Source organism: Triticum urartu, chromosome 7A (genome assembly GCF_056163025.1).
Source record: "Triticum urartu cultivar PI428250 chromosome 7A, HENAU_Tu73, whole genome shotgun sequence".
NCBI lineage: Eukaryota > Viridiplantae > Streptophyta > Magnoliopsida > Poales > Poaceae > Triticum > Triticum urartu.
The window spans coordinates 637879920-637898614 of NC_141879.1; the positions used below are offsets into that span (position 1 = coordinate 637879920).

An 18695-nucleotide genomic window follows, 5' to 3' on the forward strand; every position below is an offset into this window, starting at 1 on the left:
CCTATATATATATACCTATATATATATATATATATATATATATATATATATATATATATATACCTATATATATATATATATATATATATATATTGAGCAGGTCCGCTTCTCTATGCTTCCTGTTACCCATCGATGCAAGATCCACAGCTCGGGACCCCCCCCCCCTACCCGAGATCTGCCAGTTTTGACACCGACAATGGTGCTTTCATTAAGAGTTCTGTTGTGGATCACCAATGATCAATAACTCGCCTAGTCATCGGCGATAGCATCCGCAGCAGGGACATCTTCGGGCCGTGTCGCGGCGTGCCTCCAGTGGGGTCCGTCTGCGGTTATCGGCCCGGGTGTGACTTCGTTTGTCATGTCCGAATAGGTAGCCGTCTTCGCGAGTCGAAGATCGTCCTCGTGATCCGTAGATTGATCTGGTGTGTCCTGCTCTCTTGCCCAGGTCTTGCCAAAGGTCGTATGTATAATCCCGAGTTGCTTTATCTCTGCTTTTGCGTGGTGGGGCGGGCTGCTATTCGGCCTGAGTTGCCGCTTTGTCCCGGCCGCGGCCTGTAGCTCGAGCCGAACATAGTTTGGCTGTGAGTCCTTCTCCAAGGACAAGTTCTTTAAAGAGTTTAGCACATCTCCGCAAGGTGAGTGCTGGAAGATGTCTGCGGCGCTGAATTTGAAGATCGATAGCCGATCCAACTCAGTGTCCGCAGGCGTTCGTGGCTCGGAACTTATGGCCGGAGACGAGTCCGGAGTTCCACCGACGCAAGTATTGCAAGGTGTCGAGTCTGTGTGCGGCTCCAACGCCGCGGACTCTGTGGCCTCAGATGGCACGATCAGACGGCTCTAAGGCCGTTGCAGTAACAGGAACCATCTCCTGGACGTGGTCCGATGACAGATTTAAGTCTTGTTCATCGAAGCAAGGGGAAGCGATCATTGTGGTCTCAAATCCGTTGAAGATCCACGGATATCTGCGACGTAGTTCAAGCTTCCGAATCTGACCTGATGGCCAGGGGCATAGCTATCGACCTGCTACAGATGGCCAAATGAGTTGGCCCGTAGTACGAAGCCGCCGAACATAGAAATATGTCTGGGGAGGAAGGTTTCTCCTTGGACAGCGTCTCTATCAACGATCGAAGGGGCCATCAAGCCTTTCGTCGACGACATAGTGGAACTCCCAATGAAAGCACCAATGTCGGTGTCAAAACCGGCAGATCTCGGGTAGGGGGTCTCGAACTGTGTGTCTAGGATCGATGGTAACAGGAGACGGGGGACACGATGTTTACCCAGGTTCGGGCCCACTCTATGAAGGTAATACCCTACTTCCTGCTTGATTGATCTTGATGTATATGAGTATTACAAGAGTTGATCTACCACGAGATCTTAAATGGCTAAACCCTAGAAGTCTAGCCTGTATGACTATGGTAATGAGTATATCCTTTCTGGACTATCCCCTCCGGTTTATATAGACACCGGGGGGATCTAGGGTTACATGGAGTCGGTTACATAAGAAGGAATCTTCATAGTTTGGTCACCAAGCTTGCCTTCCACGCCAAGGAGAGTCCAATCCAGACACGAGTATGGTCTTCGGTCTTCATGTCTTCACAGCCCATCAGTCCGGCCCATGGATAACAGGCCGGACGCTCGGGGACCCCTTAGTCCAGGACTCCCTCAGTACCACCAGATCAACTTGAACCCGGCTGACCGCCTGAAGACCGCCTTCATCACACCATTCGGAGCCTTCTGCTACCTGACCATGATATTCAGCTTGAGAAATGTCGGTGCCACTTTTCAGTGTTGCATGCAGAAGTGCCTCCTCAAACAGCTCGGCGGAAATGCCCATGTCTATGTAGACGATATTGTGGTGAAGACGGAGAAGCGCGGCACCCTATTGGAAGATCTCAAGGAAACATTTGATAACCTGTGCCGCTTTCAAATCAAGCTCAACCTCGAGAAATGCATCTTCGGAGTACCAGCCGGTGAAGACGGAGAAGCGCGGCACCCTGTTGGAAGTTCTCAAGGAAACATTTGACAACCTGTGCCGCTTTCAAATCAAGCTCAACCCCGAGAAATGCATCTTCGGAGTACCAGCCGGCCAGCTCCTTGGCTTCCTGGTCTCTGAACGCGGCATTGAGTGCAACCCTGTGAAGATCAAAGCCATCGAGGGAATGGAGGTACCCACCGGGTGCTTGGAATCCAGAAGTTCACCGGGTGCTTGGCATCCCTCAGCCGCTTCATCAGTCGGCTGGGAGAGAAGGCTCTTACGTGTCGAAACCAACGAGGACCAGAAGGAAATGATAAGCGGTTTTCCTGCAAGTACTGAAATAAGTGGTAACAGATAGTTTTGTGATAGGATAATTTGTAACGAGCAACAAGTAACAAAAGTAAATAAAGTGCAGCAAGATGGCCCAATCCTTTTTGTAGCAAAGGACAAGCCTGGACAAACTCTTATATAAGGAATAGACACCGGGGGGATCTAGGGTTACATGGAGTCGGTTACATAAGAAGGAATCTTCATAGTTTGGTCCCCAAGCTTGCCTTCCACACCAAGGAGAGTCCAATCCAGACACGAGTATGGTCTTCGGTCTTCATGTCTTCACAGCCCACCAGTCCGGCCCATGGATAACAGGCCGGACGCTCGAGGACCACTTAGTCCAGGACTCCCTCAGTACAACCAGATTAACTTGAACCCGGCTGACCGCCTGAAGACCGCCTTCAGGCTTCAGAAGCATGGGAGGGAGGCATGGGTGAGGAATGCCCGCTGAACTCCCGCGCCACCCCGCGTTAGCCTTGGAGGGGAAGGAAGGTGGTGCAGTCAGGATGGGACGGCGGGACGGGACCTTGTGCCACATGACGGGACCTGGCCGCGCTTGGGAATGGCTGCCTGCCAGTGCAAGTAGTTAGCAAGTCGCTCGTCCTATTCCTCAATGCTGCAGCCCGAGTAGTCCATTCGTCTGACATTCTTTGCAGCAAGCAATAGCTAGAATAGGCCAGTAGAAAAAGAACCATGGTGCCATAGGGTACCAGGTTTGAGGTGGAGAAGTTCAACGGAACTAGAAGCTTTGGGTTATGGCAGACAAGGGTGAAAGATTTGTTGGCACAACAGGGATGCTTGAAGGCGTTGTTGCAGGAAGCTAAGTTAGCTAAGATGAAGGCGGATGACTGGGAGGAGTTACAATTGAAAGCAGCCGGGACTATACGATTGTGTCTATCGGACCAGATTATTTATCATGTGATGGATGAGAATTCGCCGAAGATGATTTGGGAGAAGCTGGAAAGTCAGTTTATGTCCAAGACTGCAACGACCAAGGTGTATCTGAAGCAAAAGTTGTATGGGATGAGGATGCAGGAGGGGTCAGATCTTGTGGAATATATGAACGCCTTTAATCAAGTCGTGACGGACCTAGCACGCTTGGGTGCGACGGTTGACGACGAGAATAGGGCAATTCTGCTTCTTTGTTCATTGACATCATCCTATGACCATTTGATCACTACTTTGACGCACGACAAGGAGACCGTCAAGAATGAGGATATTAGTGCGGCATTGCTATCTTATGATATGAGAAAGAAGAACGCGGTGGAAGTCTCTCATGGTGAAGGTTTGCTAGTCAAAGGTGAAGAGTGGCGGAAGGGATATGAGGCTGGGAAGAACAAGAAAAAGAAAAAGAATATACAGAACTCAATGGTGGGGCAAGTGCTAATAAGGCAACTCATGGTGATGACTCAGATAGCAATAGTGATGTCATCATAGTATCAGACCGTCGGTCAACCAAAAGTGAAGCGTGGATGTTGGATTCAGCTTGCTCTTTTCATGCGACACCCAACAGGGAGTGGTTCTCTTCGTACAAGTCTGGTGAGTTTGGTTTAGCCTATGTGGGCGATGACACAGGTTATCGTGTTGCTGGAGTAGGTTACATCAAAATCAAGATGTTTGACGGAGTTGAGCGGATGCTTCAGGGAGTCAGGCATGTGCCAGGGCTAAGGAGGAATCTAATTTCGCCTGGAGTTCTTCATGATGGAAGATGAGGTGACCGTGATGATTGAAACGAGAACAGCTTCGCATCTTTACAAGTTGCAAGGGAGCACTAATGCAGGTGGAGTCACGGAGACTGGAGTTGCGGGAGTAGCAGTGGGGTCTCACGGAGGCGGCGGGTCTGGGACAACACAAGTCCGGAGTACATGGAAGTTTGACGCATGGACAAATTCAAGGTGGTGGAGAATATTCGCCAAGGTGGAGTTTGTTGTGTTTGTGTCGAATATTTTGTACTAGTTGGGTTATGTTTGGACTTGGTGTTGTAGTGTGGGTAGGATATTTGTAGTGTTGGAGTTGGACACGTTGTACCCTTGGCCTCTTATATAAGAGGAGGCACCCCACGTTGTAACCCATGATGACTAGATAGCGACAGGCTCGCAAGGGGGTGCCGGCGGGTTGTGCCGGCGCCCGTGTGGCCGGTGTTGCGGTATCTCGGGGAGGAGCGCCCGTAGTCATTGCCCCGGGGAGTAGGCGAGTTCGCCGAACCTCGTTAACAAATCTCGGTGTCGTCATTGTCTGTGATTGCTTGTTCCTCGGTGGATCGACCGCGTACCTCAAATTTATTCTAACATGCATGTTGATTGGGTGCCTGCATTGCACCAAGGCCTAGATGGCTGTAACTTGTTTGGTTGCATGTGTTTGTGCTTTAGGTGTGAGCAGATGTAAAGCACTGCTGTTTGGTTGTGTGCAAGTACTTGATCTGCTCACCCCTTTCAAATGTGGTGGACTTACCACCCATTTGACAGCACACAACACACACACAATACACTATGATCAACAGCAGCAGAAAAACAGCAAGAGCAAAGCGAAAACAAGCAAACAACAGGAGATCATAAGCTACTAGGCATAAGTTTTAAACAGACGGGCATCCCATGCCCCTGCTGGACCCCAGGGTGCTGCTCCCTAGCCAAAATATGGACATGTTCACAGCAAAAGAGACGACGTCATGAGTGCTGACTACCTCATGAGCCACTGGGTTATGATAGGTATCTCAGCGATTTGCTGGACCACTTGGAAGTTGAGGAATAGTATTATATTTGATAACAACGGGGTAAATGATCCCTGTATACCTATTAAACCGCTTCTCAAAAATTTGCATGACTGGAATGTTTTGTAGACAAACCCCGTAAGAAGTAAGATAATGGAGGCTGGAGTGAAGCAAGTCGGCGAGGTGGCTGGAGAAGTGTTCAAAGCAGCTCATGGATGGCGCCTGAAGACTGGGAGAATCCTGGGGTGACTAGCTTCAACCTACTCGGGATGAATCATCTTCTGGTGCTGCGAATGAACAGACGCTTCGACAACGACCTGCCTTCTTGCTTCATTCTACTCTTCGATCTTTTGCTCCTGAGACAGTAATAAAAAGATGTAGGGATGGTAGACTGCTGTGTTTAGAAGGGGCTATATGTGATGCTCCTTGGTTTGTTTCCCTGTGTTTTAAAATCATGTTCTCTAGCTAGGGGCTGGGACTTTTTCTAAGCCCAGGTCTTGGACCCCCTGTGGTTTGCTACCTTGAGGACAAAATGGGGGGGAGGGATGGCTTTCCTCCCCCCTCAAATAGGTTTGCAAAACTGTGTAGGTGAGGGGGTTATGTTGCAGTTCTATTCCCCGTTTTTCTTTTGTAAGACATGGTGATTTCTATTAATGGAAATCGGAGAGAATGCTCTCTTTTATCAAAAAAAATTGCATGTCGGGATTGGAATTGCAACTGGGATAAAAATGGCCGGTCCTCGTTTGCAACTAGAACAAAAAAATGAATCGGACGCCAAGTTGCATATCAAGGGCGGACTTGCAACCGGGATGGAAAACAAACCAAAGTCCCAACTGCGAGTCAATGTTGGACTTGCAACTGGGATGAAAATTTAACTATGCGCCTAGTTGCAAGTTGATGGTGGACTTGTATCTGGGACAACTACACAAAACTACGATAGCAGTTGCGAGTCGAGGGTGGACTTACAACTAGGATGAAATTGAAATTACGAAATCAGTTGTGAATCAGAGGTGGACCTGCAACTAAGACAACAAAACTATGAGCCCCGTTGCGAGTCGAGGGTGGACTTGCAATTGGGACAATTACGAAACTACGAGCCCGGTTGTGATTCAAGGGTGGACTTGCAACTCCGATGAAACAACCTACAGTCCTAATTGCAAGTCCACCTGGGATAACTACAGTCAAGGGCAGACTTGCAGCTGGGATAACTACCAAAACTACGATACCATTTGCTAGTCGAGGATGGACCTGCAATTGGAACAAAAACAAACTAAGAATCCAGTTGTGAGTCGAGTGTAGACTTGCAACTGGGATGAAAAACAAAACACATTGCAAGTCGAGAGTGAACTTGCAATTGGGACAAACTATGAGCCCATTTGCGGGTCGGGTGGACTAGCAACTAGGACAACGAGGAAACTAGAGCCCAGTTGCGAGTCGAATGTCGACTTGCAACTAGGATGAAATAAACTATGGGACGAATCGCGAGTCAAGGGTGGACTTGCAACTCAGATGAAAAACAAAATATAGGCTCCAGTTGCGAGTAGAGGGTGGGCTTGCAACTTGGACAACTACAAGCACAGTGGCGAGTCGAGGGTGGACTTGCAACTAGCAAACTACGAAACTACTAGCCCAGTTGCGATTCAATGGTCGACTTGCAACTGGGATGAAACAAGCTATTGGCCAAATTATGAGTCAAGGGTGGACTTGCAACTAAGATGAAAAACAAAACACATGCTCTAGTTGCGAGTTGAGGGTGGGCTTGCAACTCGCAAAACTATGATTCCAGTTGCGAGTTGAGAGTGGACTTGCACCGGGACAACTAAGAAACTAGGAGCCCAGTTGCGAGTCAACTAGTTAAATTTAACTTGCAATTAGGATGAAACAACTATGGACCTAGTTGCCGGTCAAGGGTGAACATTCAACTGGGTTGAAAGACAAAACACATGGCTATTTGCGAGTCAATGGCAGGCTTGCGACTAGAACCACTATACAAAACTACGGTACTAGTTGCAAGTAGAGGGTGGACTTGCAACTTGGACAACTGCAAACTACGAGGTGAGTTACAAGTCGAGGGTGGACTTGCAACTATGATGAAAAACAAACACAGACCCAGTTGCGAGTCAATGATGGGCTTGCAACTTGGATGAAAAAAATATAGCTCTAGTTGCGAGTCAAACGTGAACTTGCAACGGGAAAACCTACACAAAACTATGATACCAGTTGCGAGTTGAGGATGAACGTGCAACTAGTACAACTACAAACTATGAGCCGACTTACAAGTCAAGGATGGACTTGGAATGGGGATGAAAAACAAACTATTGGCCCAGTTATGAGTCGAGGGTAGACTTTTAACTTGGACAAGCGACATAACCTGCCTTTCGACTTGTGCAACACATGCCAGATAAAATGGCAGACAAGAGCGCAAGAAGAAAATTGCTCAATAAAATAACATACATATAATGCGGACGAGCCGACAAATGAATAAAGGGGAAACAAGGTGACACAGGGATACGTTGGCCGACAATGCAAGACCAAGTTTTTGCATGAAAATTACAGCAGCAAGATCCAACTGAATAACTTAGATGAAACATTGCTAAATCTCGTCTTGATAAAGTTTAAAAGAAATGGGAGACAATGTCAAAATGAATTGGGAAGGTACCGACCGCCATAGAGTCTCTTTTTTTCTTGTCTCTTCCAATTCTATGTCGCGGCCTAGAAACAACATAGCGAAACGAGTTGCCAACGCGCCACAATAATGGGCTGAAAAAGCAAAGCCGATCAAACCAAGAAAACTAATGTGCGACAAAGAAAACATCGACCAACAAGGGGATCGAGCGCTTGCACGAAAGTTAGAGAAACTAGATCAAGTGATGACAAACTTAGATGAGTCATCCTAAAAAAAATCATCTAGATGTGATTCAGAAATTCCGTTTAAAAATATTCACGAATTTGAAAGGTTTTTTCACCAAATCTTATTCATGAGTTTGACCAAAAAAGAAAAATATGAAAAGAAAGAAAAAATCGGATAGAAAAAATAGAGAAAAGGAAGAAAAAAAAAACCTGTGAGGAAACCTCTCAAACTTAACAAAACTGTGAAAACTAGCCAGTACTTTGGAGACAGGCTGAAGGTGTTTTGCACTTTGACCGCATCCTATTCGGTTACACATGGAGGGCATACATGCAATCGGATAGGGTTTTTTTTTTGAAAAAAGTAAGTAATAGTTTTTGCAAAGAAAACAAAAAACTCAAAATAAAATGAAAATGACAAAAAATGACGCCTCGTTTCCACACCACAAGCACACCAATGGCTCAACAAAAAGACAAACCAGCTCCAAATACTATAGGAGACCGACACACACACACACAAAAATCGATGGAAAAGGAATTCCACAACAGGAACGGCCCAGGCAAAGCATAGTTGTTAGGCACGCGTTGCTGTCTTGCCAAACAAACAAGATACGAAGCTCCTCCCAAAAGAACAGGACACAAAAAAGCGAGGGCAAAAAGCATGAATCTTAATATGCTATATCTAATGGCTAGGAAGTTATATGTGAGGTAGCTATTTTACATCTACTTCCTCCATTTCTAGATATTCGTCTTTTTATAGGGATTTCAAAAAAACTATCATATACGGATGTATATAAATATATTTTAGAGTGTAGATTCACTTATTTTGCTTCTTATATAATCACTTGCTGAAATCTGCAGAAAGACAGCCATTCGCACAAGACGTACGGCCATGAAACCGCCGCGGAAAAGTAGGATCGCTCCAGGCGATCAAGGGAGGTGAGAGGGTTCCCTTACGCGCCGCCGATGACGTCGCCGGTTCCCTCTCTCTCCGTCTGCCGCTCCGGCGGCGGGAGGGAGGGGGAACCTCGAGTTTGTTCGCTAGGTGGGTGTGTGGTAGGGTTAGGGTTGAGGGAGACGCTGCCGAGGCCGTTGCGGTGGTGTCGCGTCGGAATAAGTTTCTCCGGGCTCCGTTCTCAGTCAGGCGAGGCTTTTGCCTTCGTCTAGGAGCCAGTGGGGTTGGGATCCCCGGATTTCGTCGAGGTCGCGGGCTATGGTGGTTGGAGGTCCATCGGCACTGGCCGTTTGGGTCCTCAAATGGGCGATGGATGCAGGGAGACGAAGACATTTCTTCTTCCTTGTTGGTATGATTTGTTGCTGCTGTTCTTCTCCTTCCTTTGTGTTGATGTAGGTCGGAGATGCTGCTTTGTCCGGGCGGATGGCTCGGCCGCGGTGCTGGACCGGTCGGATGACTCGAGTTCTTTTTCTTTTAGAAGGGACACTTTTCACGGTACTCAAAGCCAAAGATGACGACGACTGTTGCAGGTGTGTTGGATTGATGTTCATGCCCTCTCAGCGCTGGTGTCAAGAAAGGAGAAAGCAGCATGGCGGCAATTGTATCGTGGTCGAAGATGATGACCTGTTTGCGACTCGTTACTGATCCTTCTATTGCAGGGGTCTTCTCTCAAGATTCAGGGATGATGACACATGGCTCCGAAGATCTTTTTGTTTTATGGTTGTCTTAGGGTATTCTAGTGTTCATGGTCCTTTGTGTTTGCATTTCAGTGTGCTTGTAAGGGTCAACTGCTTTGTACTGATTCGTGATATGAATGAAAAATTTAAAAAAAATCTGCAGAAAGACAAATATTTAGAAATCAAAGGGTGTAGATGTGAAATAGCAAATCTGATTTACTATAGCCGGGAATATAACGAGGAGTACATTAGAAAATAATATCCGTCCGCATTACTAGCTCATCCGATAAATCAGCGATCGAGTAATTAAACCGTGCAGTAATTAGTACTCTCTCCGTATATGGAAGGAACCGCCGGAGTATTCCATAGATTAGCCACAGGATTTTGGCAATCTCGCTGGCATCTCGGATTTCGGAAATCACGCGCCCGCAGACGCCGCCGTGCCCCCCCCCCCCCCCCCCCCCCCCACCGCCGGAGTCGGAGGCGAACGCGATCGCAATCGCGACGTGTATATATATACAAGGACGTACTACGTGCACAAAGGGCCTGCAAGCAAACCCCAGTGCTCCTGAATCCTGATCACCATGCATTTCTTCCAGGTCGTCATGGCGTGGATGTTCCCGTGCGCCGTGTGCGCGGCGATGGCGCCGGCCGTGGCGACGGCAGCGACCACGGACGGCGCTTCGAGCGTTGAGCAGGGCAGCTCCTCGTCGCCGGCGTTCGGCCCTGGCGACGCTAAGGTGGCCTCCGACCCGGGCTCCTCCCCGTCGTCGAGGTCGTCCACGTCCTCGTCCTTGCTCGGCGCCCGAAGCAGCTCGTCCAACAGCGCGCGCTCACCGGTGAGGGAGGGCGGTGACACGGCCGCACGGAAGGGCCACGCGCTGAGGCGGTGCCTGCGCAGGTTCGCCAGAAATCTGCAGCGCGCCGGTGCTGCGGACGAGCGGCCAGACGGGCGCGGGAGACGGAAGGGCCGGGCGACGAAGCCGGACGGGAGGGTCGCCGCCGGCGAGGACGGCACCGCCCGGGCGAGGGAGGAGGCCGTCGCGAGCGCGATCGCGTACTGCAAGGAGTCGAGCCGGCAGCGCTGCAGGCCGCCGTTGGCTCCCTCGCCCAGCTTGGACGGCTGGCTCCTCGTTCGTCCGGAGGAGGAGATCGGCACCAGCGCCACGAGCGCCGTCTCGCGCTGCGAACGCGAGGCGCAGGGCACCTCGAGCGCCGCCGCCCCCCACCACGGCCACGCGGCCTGCGACGGTACGTTGTCAACCGATCCGTCGGTCGATCTGCTCTGCTGCACTCGTGCACGTCTAAACCGTCGTTGATCTCCTTCGTGCAGCGGAATGCGGCGGCGGCAGGCCGTCGACGGTGGAAACTCGGCGAGGTCCAGCCGGGGAGATGGAAAATGGTGACGCTGTCGACGGGCTTGACGGGGACGTCCTTAGGATAACGAGTTACTTCGCCGCCAAATATGTGCGCGCGGTGCGCCATTGAAGAATAGCTCGGGGTCCGTCTCACATGAGACGAAGCAAACAGTTTGTCGTAATCTAGAGGACCTTGTCTTACGTACCTTCGATCTTGTATGATCTGTCCATATCAGTGTGCGAGTAGTGGTAGTATGATTGTAGTAAGATCTGTCCATATCAATTGTCGATCTTATTCTTATATGATATGATGGCATGCAGCGTTCCTAAGTTCTAACGAGAATCTCCTGGAGTTAACTACACAATCGTTCGATTGTTTCTGAATCAGACTGCAATTTTGAAGCTTAATTGGCAAAGGAGATAAGATATAGACAATCCTATTTATTCGAACTAGCTTTGCTGAATCGAAAGAAAAGAGACAACTTGGATTCAATCAAAAGAAATTAGAAGATTTTAGTACTGGCATGGCCCAACTAGGTCACCACTATATGCTCTGTTTGTACTCTACACATGAGGAATATATTCACCTTTAACTTCATTCATCAACCACGGTCATTACACTCCAGATTTTACATAGAGCGTGAATTCCATCCGGTGCATGCCCATGCACGTTGAATTATCAAATGAGTATAAAGTTGGTCTTTTTTTTAACTACTACTCCCTCTGTATTAAAATATAAGATGTTTTCTGACACTTATATTTTGACACAGAGGGAGTATTAATCAGAGTGATAAAAGTTCGGCCACTCCCTAAACCACTGGGGCGATTCTGTAGAAGTACATGAAAAGAGGTAGGTCACCTCCGCGGAGAATTGATTAGTTAGTGAGTTCCACAAATTATACCATTTATTCTGTATTCAAAAGAAAATTTTAAATGATATACTCCTTTCATTTCATAATGTAATGCATACATATATTTTTTATGGATTCAAACTTCATCAAATTTGGCCAAGTTTGTAGGGAAAAATATCTATGTATAATATCAAATCAATGTCACTAGGTACATCGTGTGACATATCTATTATATCTAAATAGCTAGCCCCCACTACTAGGAATTCTCTGCCTTCTCCTTGAACCACATCACCCAAATTAATTTAGCAGTCAGATATAATAGATTAGTCTACAATAGCCATCAGATCTACATATCACTGCAACACCAAACACATGCAATAAGTGACGCATGCATGCAATAACTGATGCATAAAGTCTATATTAGTTGAGAAAGGAAATTAATGACGCTTGCATGTACTCACAATATGGTGCTCCATGAAAGAAAACTGAGGTGTGCATTTATATTTTGCTTTGTTTTGCTCCATTCTCCGCTTATACATAGAGAAACACATTTGTTTATTCTTTAAATATTGATAAAAAACATATTGCAACAGGGGAAATTTTAAAGACACTGACTGGGTTGATTAATTCACACATTTTTTATTGTGCAGCTTTTATGTTATACAAATTCCCGCTGCAACGCGCGGAGCTTTCATCTAGTTTTCATATCATCTGGACTCTTCTATTTATTTGGTATTGTCGCTATTGATATCTTATTTAATAAACTTCATCAAACTTTAAAACGTTTGACTTATAGAACCATACGTGCAATAATATGGACTGGTGTGATTAATTTTGAAGTCACATGATTTATATTCCCTAAATCATGTATATTTTTGGTTTAAATTGTGATAAAAGTTAAATCTTGAAAAAAGTGTGCCCGCCTTATATATTGGAACGGAGGGTATACCACTGATTTACTTTTTCCATCTATTAGAGACAACCAATCTAATTATCATCAGAGGGTTATATATTATTAGATTATGTGTATTATTCTTTTTGTAAAACTTGAGATGTGTTTTTGTGATGAATCAGTACCCCTTACAGGTCCTCATTTCTACAAACCTCATGGCCTCCCTTATACAATCAACGGATGTAAATATTTTATGTGGCCATTGAAATCATGGTCTGATTTTAGTTAAAAGTTCTGGTACTCCACAAAAAAATATTAAAAGTTCTAGTACGACGGTTGCTAGAAATAAGTGTAATGGGTTAAAATCTGGGGGCTAGTTCCCTTTTTTCACCCTCTACTGTAACTGTAACTGTTCGAAATAATAAATAAACCGCTTCTCCATTCGTGTTCAACTCTTTGTATTTGCAGGTAATGTTCATTTTTTGTTTGCAATGTGTTTGTACTTTCATTGCTATCCCATTTTCAAGGGAAGACCACAGTGGGAGAGGGACACGACTATTCTTAGCTCGAGCTCAAATCAGTTCGGTTGAAGAGTAAAGTCACAAAAATGAAAATAAATTCAAAAAAACTGATTCTTTTTTTTGGGTGTCAAACATAGACAAATGTTCTGAGTTCTTGTAAAATTTCATCGTGAAATCATATTCATGGAAGTTCTGGCAAACAAATCGATGCTCCAAAAAATGCCATTTTTAGAAGCATTTTGGAGTACAGAATTTTCTTTTGCCGCAACTTCCACGAATGGCATTCCAAAAAGATAATTTTCAAGCGCACAAAACATTTGCCAAAGTTTACCAACAAAATAATTCAGAATTGTTTGAATTTATTTCAACTTGTTAAGAATTTACTATTCATGGCGTGCTCATTTATGCTCGTGACCCGTTAGGGACTTTCCGTAGGAGAGCTCCTATGTGGCGCCATTAGTGTCGGCTGTCCACCTAGCGTTAACGCGCTTGCTTGCTTGGGCCTGGCCCAACAAGGTAACGGAATCTGGTTGCGCGGTCGTAGGTCTCCTTTGTTCACTTGATCAAGTATTGACTTTTTGAAACAAAAATGGACCTAACAAATTCATAAGAATAAACAAAAAAGGAAATTTGAAAAAATATCCTGGATTTGGAAAAAGTTCATAAATTTCAAAACTATTATGAATATGAAAATTTTCAAATTTTGAAAAGGCTCATGGATTTTGAAAGAAAAAAGTTTAAAAGGAAAAGGCTCATGGGCACAATAACAAGATGTATCTCATCAATACTTATTTTGTTGTTTCTGTATCTCATTTTTTAAAATTAATTAATTGTTTGTTGGATATTTTTTTATGAAAATATGAAAAAGTAAGAAAATAAAATTTATAAAATAAAAAGGAAAAGAGAAAAACGAGAGAACCCAAACTGAGTGGAGAAATTAGGAACCTATTACTGGGCCGGCTGACTTGGGACTTCCTACTGACATGCGTGCATTGGGCTGGGTGCCTGGGTCTCAGGTTAGCGTGCTTTTTTGGTTGATCAGCGGCCCTCAGGGCGTGCCCTATAAATCATTCCCATCCGGCCTGCTTTTCCTCTTTTTTCTTTCCCTACTTATAAACCTCTGATGATCCGATCTGCCATACCGCGTCGCAGCTAGGGTTTCATTTCTCCATACCAATTCCCTCGTCGCAGCTAGGGTTTGTCATGGCCAACTCTTCTTCGTCCTCATCCAGTGGCGGCAAGCAGCCGTCGCACTCCGCGTCGGCCATTGTCGGGCGAGCCCCCGTCTCCGGCTCTCACGACCTCAAGATAGATGGCCACTCCGCCATCAAGGGGATCGGCCACGGCAACTACATCACGTCTGAGCAGTTCGTCATCGGAGGCCGTCGCTGGCGTCTCCAGTACTACCCCGACGGCTACTCCGGCTACCACGAATGGATAGCCATCTACCTCTGCCTCGACCCTGCCGACCTCAACGCAATAAGCGTGCAGGCCCAGATCAGTTTGCTGGACCAGGATGGGAACCCCGTGCCAGCCTACACCAAAGCCGGCAACTCATGGACCTTCTCCAGGCAAAGTGGACTTTGTGGCTTCTACCAGTTCATCAGGAAGAATGAACTGGAGCAATCTGCTTACCTAAAGGATGATACCTTCACTTTCAGGTGTGCCATTACCATGGCAAAGGTAATCTTCACGGAACCCATCCCGGAGTCCGTGTCAGTGCCTTTGTCATCGCCTGACATGCAGCGTCAATTTGGCCAGCTCCTCTCCACCGGTGACGGGGCCGATGTCACGTTCGAGGTCGGGGGCGAGACGTTTCCGGCGCACAGGAGCGTGCTCGCGGCTCGCTCTTCAGTCTTCAACGCGGAGCTCCTCGGTCCTATGAAGGAGAGGACGGACGCTAGCATTCGGCTGGACGGCATAGAAGCTAAAGTTTTCAAGGCCATGCTCCACTTCGTCTACACCGACTCATTGCCGCATATAGACGCGGGAGAGGTGATGCCGATGGCTCAGCATTTGCTCGTGGTGGCAGACAGGTATAATCTGGCGAAGCTGAAGTCGAAGTGTGAGGGCACGCTGCGCGGACACTTCAACACCAGCACGGTGGCAACTATATTGGTGCTGGCCGAGCAGCATTGTTGTGGGGCGCTCAAGGATGCATGCTTCGAGTTCGTCGCGCCTTTGGGCAAATTCAAAGCACTCACGGCTAGTGATGGCTTTGAGCATCTGATGGGGAGCTGCCCCCATCTTCTCAAGGAGCTGGTTGCCAATCTGGCCACCTAGCGTGTCGGTTTGGAAGTTGATTTAATCTATCGTTTGTCTTTTCCATTTCGTGATCAGGATAACGAGTACTTCGAATAAAAGTTTTTATTTTCTGAAAATACCGAGCTCTAATAGATTTCCCCATGGCAGTGCTAGCTGGTTAGCTGGAAGCATACTATTGACTGATCTGAAATTTGTTGCTAATCAAATCTTGGTGATTCTTAACTGATCAACATGTAATAGTTTTTGCGGGCCTGTTGTGACGGTTTTCGCCCGGTTTTTCGTTAATTAAACAGGGCAACTCTCTTAGACCCTTTTTAATGAATCGGACCCTAAAGGACTGCGTTTAAAAAACAACAACATATAGATGGTTAAAAAGGAAACAAAATCAACATGTACAATCAGCCCGTGGAGGAAAAAAGCTCTTAATTCCATAGGTTTCACTTCCCTCTCCCTAGCAAGTGACAACGCCCGCCACTGCTTTCTTCCACCGCCATGTCCACACCGGAGAATCACTCTCTCACATGTCCATCGGAGGAAGGCTGCACATCGACTTCGCTCAGGTACACGAAATCCTCGTCTCCCTCTTAATTCTTTGAGCCCCTAAGAGCATCTCCAATACTCCGTCCGTTTTTCTATAGAAGACCACTTCATTTTTCGTGTCAAACTTTGACTTATAATTTCAAAAATATATCGTTGAAAAGTTTTATGAAATGTGCATCCAATTACATACTTTTTGTGGCATAAAACTCACATTTTTGTTGGTAAAATGAATGGTCAAAACTAGACATAATAAAATGAAGTGACCTTTGTATATAAAACGAAGGAGCAACATATGTGTACTTGGTGACCCAAAAGAAGTTTTAGGCATAGGAGAGAGAAGATGGTAGGAATCTTTGTTTTCTCTACTCCCACGGCTAGCCTAAAATTCAGTTACCTATAACTAAAACTCCTATCTCTCTTTGTATTGTGCTATCCTACTCCAAATAATTTGTACATTTCATCATATAAAATTATTCAAACACACAAAAAGAAAGATTCAGACACAAACATAGTGATTCGAACAGAATTCCACAAATAATATTTAGATTTCGAATTGAAATACAAACCAAACATAGTAGTTCTAAATCGAAACGAACATATCATAAACTAACATACATAGATAGATCTAACTCGATGTTAAACTAACTTACATACTTCTAATCCATTGTTAAATGAAGATATACTTCTAAGTCCATCTTGTGAGAGGAAATCTCAATCAACCCCCCTCCCAGATCCGACAATGGTTGTGGCAACCATTGCGTCCTGCTAGGGCAAGGGGTTGGGACACACCTCGGAGTTGGCACCCTCCATGGCTACTAGCTGAGTCGGCAAGGTAAATGCAACAAGTGTATCATTGGTAGAAGTCACACTTCCACCTTCGTGCCCCTCTCGGCAAGAAAATTCCTGCAATTACTCTTCCAATGACCGACCTCCTTGCTATAAAAGTCTGTGGTCTTCGAATCCGACCCTAACTTAGGCACAATGGTTGAAGGGATCATATCCTAATCCTTGCCCTTTGCCATAGCCTTCTTCTTAGCCCAATAACTTTTATTGAACTTAGCCTTATTCTGCGCCATCAATACTTGATGTGCACCCTTCTTAATGTCCCGCTCTGTCGTCTTAAGTATCCCATGCAACTCAGTGAGCTTCTTATGCATGCCGTTCATATGGTACTTTAATATGAACAAGCCATAACTAGCTGAAAGTGAAGCCAGAATTGTATTTGTGTCCACTGTTGGCCTAAAGGGGAGCCTAACATGTTTTTTTTTTGCGAAATGATTACATGTGGACTTAGTGGATCACTGTCCTTTAGTTACACTCTAGTAAGGTCCTCTAGACATTAAATCTCCCAGTCCTTGCATGAGATTGAAACATGCACTTGAGAATCGTGATCATATCGAAAGCCTCTACATTCTCGCACTGTTGTTGCATGTCTGGCTCCATATAGGCAAGCATGATACAACTGACTTCAGTCGAATCGTCAAGGAGTTTCTTGTAAGCGTTCCGGGAAGTACCATTAGCACTTGCAGTCGGTTCATCTGGAAGTGGATCCCCTGGAACATGCCCCTTTTATCATGCCCGAGAACAATTCTTCGATTTATGTACCAAGTTGTGAAGTTTATTCCATTAAGTTTATCTTTCTTAAGAATAGGACACAATGCAAATCTGAAAACATGAGCAGATGCTGCCATTGATCTACAATAGAAATATGTAAAACCAATAAGGCTTATATTCATGAAAAAGTAATTCCCATTAAATAATTTAATCATGAAATACTCTCCCTAAGATCAAGATTCCTCTAGTTGACAATGGTTCAAGATCTGAGTTGATCAAGCCAACTAGTGAGCTGCAGAATCACTGCTAGCAGACTAGACCAAATGGTAAGAAACACTTGCTAATCGAATTTCATGTGACTCGTGTTCATCGGACAACATGACATGTCTCGGCTCTGGCTTCCTTTTCCCCTAGGCCCAAACATGTTTCGATAGCCCCATCAACTTAACCAATGCCCTGCACCGGTTGCCAGCCATTCCCTGCTACGCAATGTCGGGAGAGGTAGGGGAGTCCATGCCACCCACCCTTGTCGTCTAAGGTGTACACGTCCACATAGGTTTCTTTTTGGGTCGCTGTTGATGAGGAGATCATGAAGAGCCTGCGCTCCTTGTTGGATGGGCTGAACCCCAAGGCGTAGATAGGCCACATTAAATCGCTGGTGCCCTAGGAAGCGCCACCTTCTGACCCTTCTCGTCGTTGCATACATTGACAAGGTTGTAGCTGCTGGGATTAGTGATGCGACACATGCCCCCCCCCCCCCCCCCCACCCCCGGGAACAGATGTTGAGGACGCCGGCCTTGACGCACCTGTTGTGTTCACGGCTCTTCAAGACGAAGAAAGCCTCAACCTTGTAGCGACACATGATTCATTTTTTCCATTTTTGCTGTTTTGTTTCCTTTTTTCCTTTGGTTTTTTGTTTATTCATTTCATTTTCTTTTTTGCTTTTTTCTATTTTATTTTATTTTTTCATTTCTTCTCTTTCTTGTGTATTATAGAGAAAAGTTCACAGTGTATTACAAAAATGTTCATCGTTAGTACAAAGTTGCACTTATTTTGGGACGGAGGGAGTACAAAATAGTTCACCGTGCATTGTAAAGATGTTCATCATATATTAAGAAAATGTTCAACGTATATTCCAAAAATGTTCAGTGCACATTAAAAAATTGGTAGCGTATATTAAAAAAAAGTTCACTATATTTAAAAAATGTTCATCATATATTAAA

General features: G+C 45.8%; 1 protein-coding gene and 1 pseudogene across 1 annotated transcript; both read left to right on the forward strand.

The window, feature by feature from the left end:
* The first annotated feature begins 10049 nt into the window (after window positions 1-10049).
* LOC125523201 (uncharacterized) lies at window positions 10050-11174 on the forward strand. Its single transcript, XM_048688251.2, has 2 exons — window positions 10050-10742; window positions 10825-11174. Exons 1-2 carry the CDS (start codon window positions 10076-10078, stop codon window positions 10977-10979), a joined length of 822 nt encoding a protein of 273 aa, XP_048544208.1. The 5' UTR covers window positions 10050-10075; the 3' UTR covers window positions 10980-11174.
* Window positions 11175-14316: 3142 nt separating this feature from the next.
* On the forward strand, window positions 14317-15496 carry LOC125519214 (BTB/POZ and MATH domain-containing protein 2 pseudogene; annotated as a pseudogene).
* The last annotated feature ends 3199 nt before the right edge of the window (window positions 15497-18695 follow it).